Source organism: Ananas comosus, linkage group 5, assembly GCF_001540865.1.
Source record: "Ananas comosus cultivar F153 linkage group 5, ASM154086v1, whole genome shotgun sequence".
Taxonomy (NCBI): Eukaryota; Viridiplantae; Streptophyta; class Magnoliopsida; order Poales; family Bromeliaceae; genus Ananas; species Ananas comosus.
In genome coordinates, this window is record NC_033625.1 from 7,175,092 (window position 1) to 7,193,735 (window position 18,644).

The 18,644-nt window shown below is 36.1% G+C and overlaps 2 protein-coding genes, 1 long non-coding RNA gene, 1 other non-coding gene and 1 pseudogene across 4 annotated transcripts; 3 read left to right on the plus strand and 2 right to left on the minus strand.

Moving 5' to 3' along the window:
- LOC109710908 (photosystem II 22 kDa protein, chloroplastic) lies at positions 134-2,634 on the minus strand. Its single transcript, XM_020233717.1, has 4 exons — positions 2,228-2,634; positions 1,998-2,114; positions 769-1,009; positions 134-546 (listed from the first exon to the last, which is right to left on the minus strand). The coding sequence occupies exons 1-4, from the start codon at positions 2,432-2,434 to the stop codon at positions 302-304; spliced, it is 810 nt and encodes a 269-aa protein (XP_020089306.1). The 5' UTR covers positions 2,435-2,634; the 3' UTR covers positions 134-301.
- LOC109709968 lies at positions 4,752-5,154 on the plus strand. The gene is made up of 3 exons (XR_002216253.1): positions 4,752-4,791; positions 4,884-4,968; positions 5,069-5,154. It is a non-coding gene; the product is annotated as an uncharacterized LOC109709968 (long non-coding RNA).
- TRNAQ-UUG lies at positions 9,874-9,945 on the plus strand. The gene has a single exon. It is a non-coding gene; the product is annotated as a tRNA-Gln (tRNA).
- LOC109711101 lies at positions 10,060-16,104 on the plus strand (annotated as a pseudogene).
- On the minus strand, positions 17,219-18,331 carry LOC109710383 (probable CCR4-associated factor 1 homolog 11). Its single transcript, XM_020232908.1, has one exon. It carries the CDS (start codon positions 18,329-18,331, stop codon positions 17,219-17,221), a length of 1,113 nt encoding a protein of 370 aa, XP_020088497.1.

Consider the following 18,644-nt stretch of genomic DNA (forward strand, 5'->3'; position numbering starts at 1 on the left):
GAATTCTAGTGTATCTGTGTATGTAATTTCTCTTCACATCAACCTAGCTAGGATTTTGGGTTAGACCCTTACCATTTAACAAGTATATTAAACATACATATAGTCCTATTATAGCCTAATTTCATGCAATAAGTTTCCGAAAATTAATCACATTGTTTATGGAGATTAATAATTGCATTGTCGACAACTTAATTAATTACTTACATAAAGCATCAGCAAGATAAATTAAAAAGGCTAACAACCACACATAAAACATGTAACAAAACAAGCATGTAGTACTCCTGCATTCATCTCCTGCACCTCAAGCCTCCTCCTCATCCGTGATGAATTTTCCGGTACCCGGATTGATCGCCGCGAAGAAGAAGAAGGCGATGTTGAACAACAAAAGCGGCTCGATCTCGTTGATCGGCACGCCCGTCTCGATGTTGAGCTGTGCTAGAGCTCCCTTCCCCGTGATGATCTCGCCGATTAGGGAGAACGCGATACCGAGTTGCGCTAACCTCCCAACGAACAGCTCGTTCGCCTTCGTAAATCCAAAAAGAGGACCTTCAAAACAAGTTATAACATTCACGTGTTAGAACATAAAAAATGACGGTTCTCAACGCAAGACCATATTATTCGTCATTCATGCATACTGCTTTAAGATTCGAGTCACTTTCCGTTCCGTAACATGTTTTCACTAAAATGCCTCAAAATTGAAGATTATTTAAGTTAGAAGCAGAAGTTTCAAATTAGAGCATTCGAACTAGAAGGCATTTAAGTTGTTACCCCCTTCTTTTAACCCTAATGCGGATTTGAACCCCTTTCCGGGAGGAATGACTGCCTTCTCGAGCCCTGCAGTCTCGTCGACGAACTGCCCGCGGTCGCCGAGGGCGCCTATCGCGCCGAGGAGGGTGAAGAGGATGAAGAAGAGGAGGAGCGGCTCCGCCTCGTATATCGGGATCCCGGTTTCAAGGTTTAGCTGTGCCAGAATCCCTTTGCCTGTGATTGCCTCTCCCAGTAGAGATGCCTGTGGGGGAGTTTAAGTAAGCCATAATCTTAATTAATTAGTGTCTCAAATACTCCATTAGTTATGAGATATTTTTAATTTTTTTTTCCAATGGTTTAATGATGTTTTAGCATGTTTTGACATATAATTCAAATTGTTTTTGTGAGGTAATTTTGCATACTTATCGACAAAGAAATCTCACATTGTTTATAGTTTGTGGAGTGTCCTGGGTCTCTTTGACCTAGTTAGAACTTTTGCAGAATTACTTTTTTTTTTTTTCCGGCTACAAAAATAATTATTTTTTTAATAAAAAACTATCATTATGTTGTTTCATTAATTTTTTTGAGTAAATTATATTTTGGTTCTTAAATTATGAGGCGCTTGACACTTTGGTCCTCAAACATTGATTTGTAATAATTTCTAGCTTGGGGTTTCATGATTTTGGCAATTAAATCCCATAGCCTAATTTTGTTGACAAATTGTTAATATAAAAGTATTGTGAAAGTATTATAATTGATCATGCGATAATAATTAATATATTACATCATTGTTATACCAGCAATTTGTCAATATTTAACCAACTCAATTGGGTTGTGAGACTTGATTGTAATAATTCAAAAAATTCAAGCAAGAAATTGCTATAAATTAATGTTTGAGGACAAAATTGTCATGCTCCTCATAATTTGAGGATCAAAAGTGTAATTTGCCCTTTCTAAAAAAAAATCATAAATACAGGAAAGATTCCTCAAGTGATAGCTACATTAGTGGCTGAAATTCTCTCAATGGGTTTTTGCTATAGTAAAAACAATAGCTTTAAATTTGAGCATCTGCTTTTAAAGACTCAATAAGATGTTAGATCTGCTATTAAAAAATTAAAAAAAAAATTATCTGGCTAAACTTTTCAATATTGCTTATCAGAATAGAGAAGTTGGCTTCTTTTTCTACATATAGTTATGATCGAAACACTAGCTTTTACTAGAAGTAAGAGGACAGGGCGAAGTTCACTTACTGCGAACCCAATCATCGCGACTCGACCAACAAAGAGCTCGTTCTGCTTCGTGAAGCCGATCCCGCCGGAGGTGCCGAAAATACCATCTTCAACCTTAGCCTTGGCATCCTTCTCTAACTACACACATTCAAACATCACAAAGACAACAAACACACTCAACAACTATATTTCAAAAACAACATGATCTAGGAAAAACATGTCGAAACAAAAGAAGAGTACTAGATCCAAACCTTCTTAGGCGGCGCTTTAGCTTTCGACTTGAAAACCGCAAGAGTCGGAGTAAACGAAGAAGAAGAAGAAGGCGAAAGTTCCTTGCGAGGGGTTTGCGAGAAAATAAGATGAGAGAACGGTGTCGGGCGAAGAGATTGGAGCAATGGGTCTCTCTTAGAGGCCAAGGGGTGGCCACTGAGGCTAGAGAGGAGCATGGATTGAGCCATTAATGTGAACTACTTGATCTCAATGAACTCACTTTGCTCTTGAGCCTCTCTACTATATCTTCTTCTTCTTTTTTTTTCTTTTTTTCTTCACTTAGTATTGGACTAAGAGATCTAAGGCTCAGTGTGTTTGAGCCAATGAGAGAGAGAGAGAGAGAGAGAGAGAGAGTTGGAAATATGAATCCTAGGAGTGAGGAGTGTTATTATTATGTAGGGTTAAATGTATATGGTTGGAGGAGTGTGGATAGGGTGTGTGAGCTTTTGATGGGTAGTGGAGAGATCCACGTTTCCATGGCTCAATTTCTATGGTTGTAGTGCCATTGTGACATTGGTAGGCTTAGAAAATATTTGCTAAAGTTTTTGATAAATTATTGGTTGTAGAATATGATAATGTTGACAAAAAGGTAGGAGAAACTAGCTATTTATGCATGCAACATCTATGCAATTTGTGTATCATGCAATTGCAATTAAGTAAAGTAGTATCTTATATGAATTATAGAAAATTGATAATGTTAAATATAGTATAAAAAAATATTATTTTCTCGCAGCTTAAACTTTCGGGAACTGCGATTGTTCAATATGGCATTGCTGTATTATAGCAAAAAGTTCTAAATTTGATTCACGCTAAAGTATAAATCTCGTTTAATTTTACTTCCATTTAATTTAAATACAAGTACGTGTTCGGTCTATTAAAACATTTGAAGCCCACAAAGTTCTTGAATATTATATATATTAAAAAAAAATATTCTTGCGCAGTTTAAGCTTTTAAAAAGTAACAGAACTTTCAAAATGAGGAAGAGTTTTGAGTACAACAAAAAAAATAAAATACTTCCTCAAGTAACTTAAATTTTTGAAGAATAATATTTTTGTCACAAATAAAGCGCATATCATTGAATGATCAAAATAAAATGTTATTTATTTATAATCTCACGATTTGTAAAATGTACCACTTTGCTAACTGCTACATTTTGACATTAAGTCCATATAATTAAAGCAAAAATAAAATTACATGATAACAAAATTTAATTTTTCAAATCAATAGCAGTAAGATAATTAAAAAAAAAAATTATGCCAAAACTTTACTAGAGAGTGACAAAGTAAAAAAAGACGCTAAACGTCCACTGTAAAATGATAAATTAACAACATTAGCAATTAATACAGTTAATTTCGGAAAGCCTAATTAAAAGTTTATTATAATGCCAATTGAATTATTAGTATTTTTTAAAAAATAAAAAAACTTGCGATCCAAAGCACGGGTGTTAAAATTCAGATTTTGGATGAAAATTGGAGTGAATAATTATTATGAATAATATATATGTACTATGCCTGGATCTGACTCAGATCCAAATTTTGAAATAACATATTGTATCTGAATCCGAATTTGAATCCGTATCCCTATCTGGCATGGTCCTAGTTTAAAGCATTGTTAGTTAATTCGAATTCGGCAAAAATTCGATACGGGTATAATATGCATAAAATTTATTTTCTAATTTTTAAATTCGTTGAAAAATTCGGCTTGAAAAATAATTTCGGTATAAAATATAAAATATAAGATATAAAATATAAGATAATCTATATTTGTAGTGTTCCTGAGCTTTGGATAGGGTTGGCTTCAGTATTAGTGACTGGTCGACATCTCTGGAGAGTGTCGGACTGAGTCGGAGTCAATTCTGCACGAATTGGATGCAGAATTGGACTCGACGCACTCAAATAAGCAAAACTGGAGTTTTGCCAGATTCGGGTGCCCAGAACATTTTTAGGGTCGCCCAGAAACGAGTGTTGAATTTAACTGAAACTGGAAGCCAATTCGGATCCCATGTTCCGGGCGCCCAGATGTGGACCCGGAAATTCGACATCGTGAATATCGCTTGCTTCGACGCGTGGCAGGGTGGTAGGTGAGTTCCGCCGGAGCCATTTACGGGTGCAGCACACCGCAAGCGGAGAGTCCGAGGAGCCCGTTTTGTGCAGTCTGGATGTTCTGGTCGCCCAGAACATGGTTCCGGGCGCCCAGAAACGCCCGTTTTTGCAGGGACACTGGATAGTAGCTGTTTCTCTTGGGGCTTATTTTATCCCTCCCAGCAGCCTATATATACCTTGTATGCATCCCCTTTGAGCTCTTTTACCTGTTCTTCATAGAGAACTTAGATTTTGCTCCCTAATCCCTCCAATCCTTCCAATTTGCATCAAGATCCACATCTCCAAGAATTTCAAGGTGCTGATTCTGCAGTTCTTCAGCGACGACCTCCAGTATTTTGGCTCGTGCGCGACGTAGGAAGGTCGGATTTCGACGAAACTTGGTTTGATGGATTCTAGACTTCCAGAGGAATCCACGAAGGCCTGAATTGCAGATTTTGGATGAGGTTAGCTTGGTCGAACTGAGGTTTTTCTGGACTGTTGTTGACTTTGAGCTGAAAATTGGGATTTTGAGCTTTTCTTGATGCTAACTTTGTAGGCAGTGGGATTTTGGACCTGAGATTGATCACCCATCAGTATTTGCGGGATTTGGATCTGTCCTCATCCGAATTGGAGATCTTTAGGTGAGTTTTGAAATTTGAATTGAGATATTTAAGCATTAGTGCTGAAATTTTTGGTAAATTGATGATTTTGCTCGATTTTTGGGTGAATTGTAATGTCCAGATTTTGGGGGAACTTGTTGCTGGTTTGGAGGTGCTACCAGCTGTGTTACTTGTGATCAGAGACCATCTGGCAGCCAGGAATTGCATTAGAGGTGGGTTATCATCGGTTTCGCTCGTAAGTGCATGTTTAGGCGACGTGTATAGTTCGATTTTTGTATATCATACTTTAATTCATCGATTAGCATCTTGAATGTAATATGAATGTAGAAGCATACTGAAATGAATATTTATATTATACATGTTGGACTTGAAATTTGACTTAGGAGAAAACCTGCATTTTGATCCGTCATATATTTAAACTACCAGATTTAGCTTTAGGAGCCGTAATTCGATTGTATCGTTGCAGTATCAGTGCGATGGATACCTGGGGTAGTTTAGAAGGCATTTACGCTCGTGCTGGGGTGCCGAGCTTATTTTCTTCAGCAGAGTTTAGGCTGTTTCGGGTCGTTGGGTGCCGTTCGGGTTAGCAGTGGACCCAGATTCTTATTTTGTTCACAGATTGTGCCGAGGGCACGTGGGTTTGGTTTGTAGACCTGTTTTGACCCTGTTCACTTGACTTTGGCTAGTTGGAGCCTGATTGAGCTCGACAGAGATATGCTGCATACTCGGATGGGTAGCACCCACGAGTGCCACTCCGGAGTCAGGCTTTGTACTTTCGCGTTGGTGTCGCTCATGCCGATTGGACTTGCTCTCCACGTACCAGTTGTGTGGATAGAGCCTGATAGTTGCAACTGGGCAGGGATAGGTGTGTTCACAGTCTCAGGGATGGGTATGTCTACAGTCCCGATTGGATTGGGTCAGATTTGACATTTCCTACAGTTGGTTAGTGTAGAGCATGATAGTGTAGTGATTTGTAGCGGTTAAGTTTATTTCCTGCTTTTTGGCTATTCTTGCTCCCTTCTGTAGACTTAGTGGGTGGATCGATGTTGTTTTGAGCGGTACCCACTGAGAACTACTTGTTTTTACAGTAGTTCTCACACCCAGTTGTTACCCCTGTCTTGCAGAGCCACAGGTTTCGACTGCTGCGCCTTCCGCGGATCAGGATCGAGGCAAGGGCGTCGCGAGTTAGAGCACTACCCGACGTGCTGAGCTAGAGGTGCCCCTACTGCAGGGGTAGATGTTTTGTTTCGAGTTTATGTATATAATGGATTTAACTCGCCTGTGCGAGTAGCTTTGTATTTTGGATTTGGACTATGTATATGAAACTCAGTTTGTTTAGCTTCTGTTTTCTCTAGCAGCTCTCTATTACTGTTCGTAGTAGTGTTTGATTTACAGGTACAGCTATCGCTTCGTATACAGGAAAAATTCCTTTGTATACGGCGGATTTGCCGGCGCGCCCGGGAAAAATGTAATCCAGGGCGTAACAATATTTACACATAAAAAGTATAAATTTTTTATTCAGATTTTCAACAATTCGTGAATAATTTACGAATAATTCGTGAATTATTCGGCTGGCCCAAAAATTCACGAATAACTTTTTTTCTTTGGAAAAAATTCGTAAACAAATTGTTTAATTCGAATTTTCAATAATTCGTGGATAATTCGCGAATTAAGGAACAAAGGTTTAAAGCACCTAGAGGTGAGCGGCTTACGTGGTGCACCAGGTGCACGCAAAACGTTTTCAGGAGAGGTAGGTTCTGGAAGATTCGACATGGTTCTGGTAACTTTATAATTCGTGTGGTCGAGTGTAGGTTGTCGTCCTGGCAATGCATGCGGTCGACTGTGGACAAGAGAATACATGTTTTTTTTTTTTTTGTATTTTTTCATAAAATTTAAATGAAAATGAAAAATAATTTTAATGCAATTTTTATTTATTTATATTTTTCTTACACACATAAAATGTAATAACCAGTCATGTTGCTTTCGTGGGAAGAAATCCTCTAGATTTGTTCGTTATTGTACTTATTCGTTGGATATTTGGACGCCCCAGGCACATGCCACGTGTTATTTATAATAAATAGGATAAACTTTAAATATCACCCATATAGTTTCACACTTTCTCACTTTGCTATTCTATGGTTTAAAATGTATGAATTTAGTAATCTGTGATTTTATTTTTCTCGTTTCGTCAGCCTTTTCGTTAACTTTTCGGTAAATCATATATAAAAAACTTTAGATACCTCACTTATATGTAGTTTATCGAATATTCACTTAACACTCTTAAATTTTAACTTTGTCACCGATTTAGCGAAAAATGTTAGTGGAGAGAATAACAAAAGAAGAAAAATAAAACCACAGGAAACGAAAGTGATATATTTTAAACCATATGGTACTAAAAGAAGAAAATACAAAATCATATATAGGGGTGGTATTTGAAATTTTTTCCTATATTACTCTAATAAAAATACAAAAAGTAATTATTTATATATCCAGACAAAATTTTTATTTTCATATTTATTTTTCGTAGAAAGTTAATATACAAACTACGTACTTCTTGACCTTTGCTATTCTTAACAATATCTTTTTCATTGATTTTCAAGCTCTTTCATTTATACCCTATAGTTAGATTTACTGTTTAAAAAAAATTGTTATCCCCTGTAAAATGACTATTTTATTTATTTAAATATATATTCTATTATTACTAATTTTTTTTATTTTTTATTTTTATTCAAAAAGAATGTATTATATACAGTAAGAAATATAATAATAGAGCAGGACTACTGTGCTATTAGAAACACAGCAGTTCCTGTGCTCCTAATTTCTCCTTTCTGTGAGCACGATCATAGAGGAGGTTGACGGAGCTTTTTTCAATACTCAGCGAAAAAATAATCAAATGAAAAGATAAAAGTAAAAAAAAACATGATATATCTCTCAAATAATATATATATATATAGAGCAGGGGAGTTGAGCTAGAATACTCTCAAAAACATAAAGGGACGTGGTGCTTTTGAGTTTTTAGCCTTTGGATAGGGAGATGTAGGTTGGAATTAATGATGGTGGTAGATGGTGTTAGGTGGTGGTAGGTGGAATAGTGTTTGATCCAAGAACTATTAGTAATCAAGGAGTAGATCCAAGGGGTAGAAACTTAAAAGCACTAAGGGGTTCGTGCTTCTAAAAGTATTCTAGCTCAATTCTAGAGTATGGCTACTATACTCTTATGAGTAGTGGGCCCTTAGTACTCATAAGTTATTTTCGATGATGGAGCTTTCGAATCGACGATCCACTTCGTTAAATATGATCTAGAGTATTTGAAACTTCTAGAAAATAAAATTCGTAATTTTTCGAAATCGTAATAAAGTCCATCAAGCGGGCATAAAATGAATGGTGAAAATCGAACGACATTTTAAAAATGGACGATCGGATCCTTCAATTTAAGATCGGAGTTATTGATCTTTATTTGAATAAAATTTTTTATCAAAAATTCAACCTATTTCGATTCTTTTCCACCGTTAAACTAGCAAGTATCCCATACCGGCCGTTAAAAATTATCAATTTTGTGAACTTTTGATCGTAAGGTAAATGATGTCGAAAAATTATGAAATTTGATTTCTAAAAGTTTCAAATACTCTGCATCATATTTAATGGTGTGGATCGTCGATTCGAAAACTCCAACATCGAAAATAACTTATGAGTAGTAAAGGTTCTATACTCATATGAGTATAGTAGCCGTACTCTATATATATATATATATATATATAAAAGCATGAAACCTTGGAGCCCAAGGTTTCTATGCAGTTGATGCGGCCGTTTCGTTAATTAAATAATTAAAGTTAATAACAAAATAGATAAATAAATAAAGTTATACAAAATAAATAAATAAAATTTTGGATTTTCTCCAACGTTAATACCATATTAAAGATTTAAAACAATTGTTTTTCTTGAATAGGTTAAAAATATCAAGAACTAGTATGTTCATTTTTTTATATTTAACATATAATTGTTTTGCGCTGGTGGTTAAATATTAAATAATAGTTCGGATTTCAAAAATATTTGAAAGTCAATCTTTTAAAAAAAATATTACTTGTAGGAGCTAGGGACGAAGCTCGGACTTGATCATGAAGGAGGCCAAAATATACACGAATGTAAATTTTAGCAAATAAATAAAATTTACCTAATCAAATTTTTGATGAGAAAATTATTGACCAAATATTAGTGAAAAAAAAAAGATTATCCTTATTTGTTTGATTTATACTCACTTATAAAAAATCTTTTGTGTTATTTCATTCAAATAATTTTAAAACTTTACTGAATGTAATAGTAATTCAGTTTATGATCTAATTCTTAATTTTTAGTTAATACAATTAATGACAATTAATGACTACTAGTTAATAGAGATATTAAAATTAACATAGCCTTTTATTTAATTAATTAAATAAAATGGCTTATCTAAAATAATTAGATGTAACGAAAGTACTACATAAATAAAAAAACAAGAGTTGAGAGATCTCTATGTTGGCACCAAAGAATATTTTAAAAGATAGGTAAAGGGATATACTTACGAGATTAGCTGAAAGTTCGTCCTCTAAACTTTGATATGTAAGTGACTATTGCAAGAATTACGAAAAGGTTGGGAGGAGGGCTATGACCACCCCCAGTCTACAGATAATTGCGCATTTATCTGTAGCGAGCAGGTTAGATAACCGTTGTGAACAAATACTATTTTATGAAACAAGAAACTGTAAGCTTCAGAGGAATCACCTTTTTATATGCTAGCTCAAGTGATTGAAATGAACCCCCTGGTGTTTTACAATGGTCGTATGAATAATAAGGTTAACTAAAAGGTTATAATCTTGAGATAGCTTTGTTACCAAATTTAGAATAAAGTAGTTTCCTAATAAAAAAAGTAACAAAATTTTAATCATTGGAGGTTCCATAGTGTAGTGGTTAGCACTCCAGACTTTGAATCTGGCGACCTGGGTTCGAATCCCGGTGGGACCTTTTTTCAATTTCTTTTAATATTATTTTTTTAAACAATTAATTATAACTTTAATTTCTATTTGCCTTTTCTTTTTTTTTTAAAAAAAAGAATGTAGGGAGGTGCTTATTCTTTTTCCTCTCTCTCTCTCTCTCTCTCTCTCTAACACACGCACTCTCTCTCTCTCTCTCTCTCTCGCCCGCGCCGGAGTCGAGGGAGAAAAGGAAGCTCCGGAAGAGTGTAGAGGAGGATCACAAATTTTTCTTTATGATTTTCCTTTGAGTTCCCGGAACGATGTTTCGATCCTCGAATCGAATACTTCGAAAGGTTTTTTTTTTTTTTTTTTTGCCCCTTTTTTTTTCTTAATTAGGGTTTTATCTGTAGAGCTTTGTTTTCCATGCCCTAGCGGTAAATATCTTGCTTGATAATTATTTTCTGAAAAAAAAATCAGCAGTTTGTGTTTAGGTTTGAGTATTGTTTCAAATATTTTGAATAGGAAGTGAGCTATGGGGTGCCAAATGGAGATTTATAGTAGGATGGTGTGCCAAAAACATGTTTGATGAATTCAAACAGTGTAAATTCTAAGATTATGTTTTTTTTTCCTTTTATAGAGTGTAGTAATCTTAGGTCAATGCCCCTGATAAGAGAGTTTGCTATATTTTAAAAATGTTCAAAAAAACAGTAGAAAGGGAATATTTTTGCTGTATATCCATGCCTTGTAATAGGTTCACCTTGTAGGTAGCAGTGAAAATTGGATTGAGTTTGTTGTAGGCCCTAGCCCTTCGTAAACATGCATATGTATGCTTTTACGTATATTAGGAACTAGTTTTGTTAAATTATGTGAAACAATCGTTTTTCTTCAAAAGCTTAAACTACTATATATAGACTTGTATTAAATGCGAGAAAATTAAATGAAGCTAGAGACCTGATAAGAACCTCCTGCTCCGATACTATATTAAATTATGTGAAACAACTGTTATTCTTCAAAAGCTTAAATTTCTAAAGAATGGTGTTTTTAAATATATATATTCGACAAGCTTGCCTTCATAATACTAAATTCATTACGCATCCGCAAACTTTTATTTGTTATATCTACAAATTTGTCATCGACTTAGTTATTTGCCAATATGTTATACTTTGTTACATGAAATGCTGTTAAAATTCACAAAATGAATCTTTTGATTTTTGCATTACTTTTGCATGTTTTGGTTGTGAGGTACAATAACAGCAGTAATGCGGTTAAACTTACATTGCTTTTTATTTTAACCCTTTATTGATGACAGTTACTCGAGAATGGAGATTATCACAGAACAGCTCACTATTTGACGCGTAGATTTCTATCACAAGAACCTCTTTTGTGGTCCAAAGGGAGCTATGCTAGGCGTTTTCTGCCTCTCTTTCATCCCTTGCCGGGCCTTGAGCTTCCGCAGTGCCTCCTCAACTCTCAAGATAGATATCCCACTAAAATCACCACACTTGAGAATGGAGTAAAGATTGCTACAGAAGATTCCATGGTATGCTCATAGTTTGCGTGCCTCCGTGTTTGTATTAATTTTCCTTTTGTTCTTTAATGATGCCCTATTTAGTATCTTTAAGTTTCATTTGTGAAATTGCGGTTAGATTATTCGCTGAGAGACATTGATTCCATTAATTTCTTATGTGCCTATATTACTACTTTTTTGTCTGTTGTGTTGTTGCTAGCGGATTTATTTGCCTTGGCATTTCAAAATCATTCAGGTAGTGGATCTAAACAGACTCTTTCCCCTTCATTTCTGATTTGTCTGTAAAATTGGCCAATTTCTCCATATTATTAGTGGAGTGCCTAACTGAGGAATTCTTTCTTAATCAAAATCACAGAAGTTGATTGAAAAGACTAATCTATTATGGTGGAGTAAAAAGCTCTGCTGTTACTTGAAATCTCTCTTCTGGTTCAAAATCATCATGCACATGTCTCCGTTCGTCCTGCTTATGGAATAGAGAAATTTGGAGTTGATTACTAGTGTTTCCATTAATTACATAAGACTACTTTTCCTCACTAGAGGCTATGCATAAAACTATTCATGTTGCTAATCAGCTAATGTCCTGCATGGCTACTACTTAATTTTGATCATGACAGGGGCCTGCTACTTGCCTAGGAGTATTTGTTGATTCTGGTTCTATGTATGAAAATGAGGATTCTCGTGGTGTTACCCATCTTCTAGAAAGATTGGCTTTTAAAGATACGACAAACCGTTCCCATTTGCAAATAGTACGTAATGTGGAGGTGACAGGAGGAAATGTGGGTGCATCTGCCTCTAGAGAACAAATGGGATATAGTTATGATACCCTCAAGGCCTACATGCCGCAAGCTGTTGAGTTACTCATTGATTGCATCAGGAACCCTATGTTTCTTCATAGTGAGGTTGAAGAACAGGTGAGAATGCGGCTGATGTAATTTTCCGTAATAACTTGCAATAACTTTTTTTTTTTGTAATAATGATATTTTTGTGATTTTTTTTCCCAGCTGGCAAAAGTTAAAGAAGAAGTCCGTGAAATGATGAAGGATCCTCAAAAGTTTCTTCAGGAATCACTTCACCTTGTTGGCTATTCTGGTGCCTTGGGAAATCCACTAGTGGCCCCTGAGATGGCTTTAGAAAGAATTGATGATTCTGTTGTTCGGAAATTCTACTTTGTAAGGTTCTTTTGACTATATCTAGTGTGATTAGCTTGTGGAATAAAGACATACATGCATACATTGTGAAGCTGTGACATGTTAAAATGATGTTACTCATCTGATAGGAAAATTATACTGCCGATCGCCTGGTTTTGGCAGCATCAGGGATTAATAATCAAGATTTGATAGATATTGTTGAACCTCTGTTATGTGACTTAGGAAGAGGGCCTACTGTAGAAGTGCCAAAATCTGCATATGTTGGCGGTGATTTCAGGCACAAAGCAGACTCAGAGGTAATATGACTGCATATAATTTGAGTTAAAAATATAGCTACACATACTATTAGCGGTTCCGAGTTTCATACTCTAGTCTGTTGTATTCAGATTTGAGTCTTTGCTAATCTGTTTCCTTTGTGTAGATGACGCATGTGGCATTGGCTTTTGAAGTTCCAGGGGGGTAGCATCAAGAGAGAGATGCTACTATCCTGACCGTTTTGCAGGTATTACGATAATTTAAGGGCGCGTTTGGTTCGCACTATGAAAGATTACTTGGAGTAAAATGATATTCGAGAATCTTATTCCTATTCATCCTATTACTAGGAATATAGTATTTCGGTGTTTTGTTCGTATGGTCATATTATTTGGTCAATGTTATTTAAGATTACGAAAAATATATAATTAATTAATTTATTTTTTTAATTATTTTTAAATAATACTATAAAAAAATTTCAACATTTTTTAGAAAAAAGAGAGAGAGAATATAGATTAGAAAAAGAGAGTATAATTAAAGAAATAGGAAGAGAAATAGAGTCGAGATTAGAGAGAATGAGAGGGTTAAGATTTTAGAAAAAGAGGGGGAGAAATAGCTTAATTTAGAGAGAGAAAAAGAGTTGAAGTTTAGAGAGAAAAAGATAAGTTTAGAGAGAGATATGAGGTTAGAGTGTAAAGAAAAATAATACCAACTAGCCGGCGGGTAGGAAGAAAGAAAGAGATTAGACATATTATAATTACCCTAATCCATTAATATAAGGATACCCACCCTCCCTCAAAGAAATGAGATTAGTACTTTGGGATGCATCTCATTCCCAAGTAAATCTAATATTACCAACTAGATTACTTGGTGCGTTTAGCCAAACACCGTCATATTTTTTTATTCTTATTGGATTACTAGGAATCTTAAAAAGATAGCGCGAACCAAACGCACCCTAAGTGTTATAACAAATGGCATTTCTTGGAATCGTATAGAATTGGAATAAATTCCGTCTTTGTAATTTCATTCATGTTTCTTAACAATTCACATGCTTTATTGAATAACAGACTTTGATGGGTGGCGGCGGTTCATTCTCTTCTGGTGGTCCTGGGAAGGGAATGCATTCTCGACTATGTGAGTTGCTACTTCATACTTTTCTTTGGAAGATCCTTAACTTTCCTGGTGCTCTTTATATTGTTTTGTGTTACTCAAGATTTTTCTAAATATGTCTACTGTTATAGATTTGGGGCTTTGTGAGAATTAATGATGAAAATTATTATGTAAAATGATTTTATTTTTTTTAATCTGAAGCAAGGAAGCATTTTTATCTACATTTTTTCTCACTTTTTTATGAGCGTCATCCGATTAGAAGAGTGAATTTATGTGGTACTCAATTAGGCAGGGTTTTTAGCTGGTTGTTCGAACATAGTACTTTTTCTCTAATTTGAATGGCAGTTCATTTAGTCTGTTTCTTCCACTTTACAAAGTTATCATTTGTCTGCGGGGCAATGTTTTCTTGTTGAAATGACTTAAAGAGCACATTTATTGATGCACAGATCTTCGCGTCCTGAATATGTATCAGCAAGTGCGATCCTTCTCAGCATTTAGTAGCGTCTACAACGACAGTGGCCTCTTTGGCATCATTTCAACAACCGTAAGACATTATTATGTTATATCTAGTCTTATTGAAATTTTTGTTGTTTGGCCTCTTCGACCGTCTTACAAATTTAGTCAGTATAGGAAGCAAAAAATTCCAAAAAAAAGACTCTTCTTCCTGAACCTGAAAAGGCAAAAGAAAAAATGAAAATGGTCTATTATAGTTTTACCACAAGGAAATAAAGTTAAAAACACTTCCTAAGATTTTTTTTGCATCCTGAATGATCAAGTTTAGTTGTTATGGTGGCATTACTCGTAACACTGAAGTGAATTGGTGACACAGAGTAAATTTGTTCAAACTAAAGTATTAATTCATGTTGATTTACGTGGTGTGATGGTCGATAAAATGGGCATAATAGTCTATACCAATGGGCAGTAAACTTTAGATTGCTTTTGAACTTTAGTTTTGTAAACTTTTTTTTTAACTTCGAAGGAATATGCAGGGATCAAACTTTGTTGAAAAAGCAGTTGATGTTGCGACTAATGAATTGCTTGCTATAGCAACCCCCGGTCAGGGTAGGATACCGACGTACTTAAACTATTCTCTCTCTCTCTTGCTACCTGTAGACATCTTTATGCAGATAACTCAGTCCGGTCTAAACTTTTACATGTTTTCAGTGACTGAACTTGAACTTACTTGGGCGAAAAATGCAACTAAATCAGCTGTTTTCATGAACCTAGAATCCAGGGTAATAAAAAGCTGCTCCTACCCATACTTGGTTTTTCTTGGTTTTCATAGTAAACTTCTTTTGTTGTTTTTCTTTAATTTTCTTTCAGGCAATCGTTACAGAGGACATAGGAAGGCAAATTTTGACTTACAGGTGCAGGTAAATTTGCTCTTATCTCTTCTTTTGGACATTTTTGGAGAAACTCCAGTATTTAGGCTCATCATGTTCATCAGTATTATTTATTTAATTTTTCAGGAAACCAGTCGAGCATTTTCTAAAATGTATAGATGAACTAAATCTCAACGACCTCACTACAATGGCTCAAAGAATTTTATCTTCACCGCTCACAATGGCATGCTGGGGAGATGGTTAGCTTCTCTGTTCCTCCTTTTTTCTTTTTCTTTTTTTTTAGGTATTCTCTTGCCGTCTTCAAACATTTTAATTCTATATTCAGTTTATTGGTGAAACAATCACTGATGTTCACTAACAAAACTTTTGCGCTTTACGCAGTTGACTCTTTTCCTCCTATGATTCTATCGGTTGGCGTTTTCAGTCGTAGCACTGGTAAAAGGCGAAGTTAATTTGATAAGTATTGGGAGTTGTGTGGAAAATTCATCTGCTAGTAATTGCAGTGTTATAGAAAATATTTCGCGATGGCTATCTCTGACATTCATTGGCTTCAAAAGTGGAAGAGCTTCAGCATTCGAGTAAAGGAGGTGTAGATGCTGCTAACAGCGATCAAATGATTTATATCTCTCATCTGAGAAAGTCGGCAGTGTGCAGCAATGAACTGATGAAAATTTTGTTTCTTCCTTTTTTTTCCAACTAACTTTAATTCCATTAAAAACTCCAAGTTGCTGTTGTTTGTTCTTTTCAAATTTGCCTGATTAGCTTTTTGTGTTTTGTATTGCCCAAACAATTTCTCTGTTTATAGTAAATTCTTGCTCTGTTTCAAAGTTTTGAGGTATGGAATGATTACTACTCGTGACAGTAGGGAGCCTGCTAAACTGGTGGATGAATTGCAAAAGTGCATAGTTCTTTTTGTTTACATGACGAGTAAAAGTCTCATGCTCTGCAACGAGAATAATGCTATACTAGCGTAGTAATTCGCGCGATGCAACGGATAAATAATTAAAAATAAAATAGAAAGTGTCGATAAAAAAAAATGAAACGGTCATGAAAAAAATGATGATAAGAGATAAGATTCATCCCAGTGATGAATAAAGATAACAGCTGAAGAAAGAGGAAGAGGAAGGAGTTGAGTTATAAAGATAACAGCTGAAGAAAGAGGAAGAGGAAGGAGTTGAGTTGGTTTGAGGTGGAGTCCATGCACGACAATGAAGAAAAAAAATTTTGTGGCAATTTTAGGAGAAATAATATATAGATATAGATTAGTCCTTACGTAAAGAGTTAGATGATTGGTATTTAAGGTTTAAAATTCAATGTCTGATTGTTTTAAGTTTTTATCAGAGTTTCTCTATTAAGAAAGGAATAAAGTGAATAGAATATTATTGTTCTCTTTCTCTCTTAAAAAGCAGAAAAAAATTACTACATTAGTGTAATAATTGAAAATATTGATGAAAGGGAAAGGGTAAGGAGAGCAGAGGCATTTGCTTCACAAAGAGCACTTCCCTGTCTATCAAAAAGAGCGATGACATAATTGTATCTTCCTTTTAATTTAGACTATTTAAGAAAGAAATATAGAAAAATTAGTTCCATGTTGCGAAGTCCAAAAAGATTGGCGCATGAAAAATTGTTCAAATGATATCAGAATTAAAAACTAATATTCAAGTAATTACAATACTAAAAAATTAACTCAGAATTAAGAGTCCAAAAACGACTCAGGATAAAGAGTCATGTGCCCTATTAAAAGTAAAAAAGTTACCCACCAAAAATATTCGCTTGCTCTGAAACTTTTGACCTTTCTACTATGTGTTGTATTACTTCAAGGCCTAGTTGCCACACCATACTGCCGATAGTGGTAGTATGCTATCTTTTTTTATTAATATTATATATATGTGTGTGTGTGTAGCAAGAGAGCCTAACTGCATGAAACTTTTCACTGACAAGTTAAAAGGGAGCACCAAAGTAGTACGACCAGGGAAAGCTCGGGATTGAAGGTTGTTGAGCCATATGGCTCGGCGGGAGGAGTGGAAGTTGTTGAATCATATGGCCGGGGAGTTGTTGTGCAAAAATATTTTCTGCAGCGGTCAGATTCGCTGCCCCGCAAAAAACTACTTCTAGCGGGTTGACCCCGCAAAAAACTACTTCCAGCGGGCCTTGTACTAGTGCTGCAGCAGCAGGACGCACTGTAGGATCTTCCAACTCCAAATCGTAAATCACACCCATATGCTTCTCCATGCGCGTGTCGTCCGCAGCGAAACAGACCTGTTTCATTCTCATAAAGATCTGCAGCATCAGTAGCGAATCCGATCCGGCCTGGTGCCTCCTCCCAACCATCCGCTCCACCCGCAATTGCGTAGCCACGCTCTCGAGCCCTCCGTAAAGTCCGTCGCAGAATTTTATCATATGCTTCATATCGTAAGCGCGCGGTCCGAAGAAGTGCTTGAGCACTAAGAGGAAGTCTTTCATCTGCATTGGTAGGTCGATGCCGGTGAGAGTTTTCATAACGTACGCGAAGTCGGAAGAGCCATGAAAAGTTATCCACGTCACGTTCGGGTTGTAGAGGAGGCCTGACGACAGGATTAGCCTTCTGAAGTGGCGGAAGTCGACACCGTGGGTGCGGAGCGCCGCAAAGTTTACTCCTTGATCTTGTAGCATCTTTATGGAGTCGGCATTGTGAGCGTGGCATCGTAGGTCGAAGTTTCGGAAGTTGAACTCCCAGATGAAGTGCGCGGCACCGTTCGTGCCCAGGTCAGGAAGTCGGCCGTCGGCGTCGGAGAGGGTGAGACCCACCTGGATGAGGCAAAGGTTGTCGACGTTCATCTTCAGTAGAGCGTACCTCTTCTCCGACGAGAGACACCAGGGGTTGGTCTTGGACTTGAAGACGACACCAGGAAACTCCGTATCGATCGCGACGAAAGGGTACTGCTTAACAAGAGAGCGGATGAGGGAGAACTCATAGTCGATATTCCCTGCCCAAACCGACCGAACATGCACGTTCAAAGAATTCTTCATCATCTTCTTCCTAGCCTTAGTATCTTCTCTCTCACGAAGAAACATGTCTATGTATGTAGGTTTGGCGTAAATATATAATACAACAATGCCTACTCTGACTAGGATTTGATTAATTTTTCGTGTATTCTAAAACTGAGTAGAATTATGATAATTTTAGATTTCGGAAGCATTTACGATCACATCGATCACTCTTAAATCCTAATTCCAATTGAACTACCGTCCCTATATTTAAGAGTCCTGAAATTCTAATGCGTAGATATAAGCCTAAACGGAACAGGCGGAAGCTCCACCAACCCGAATCCATTTGCATCCCTAGGCTGAGCTGAGTTGGAGGTCTACGAGACGCATTCGTACACCC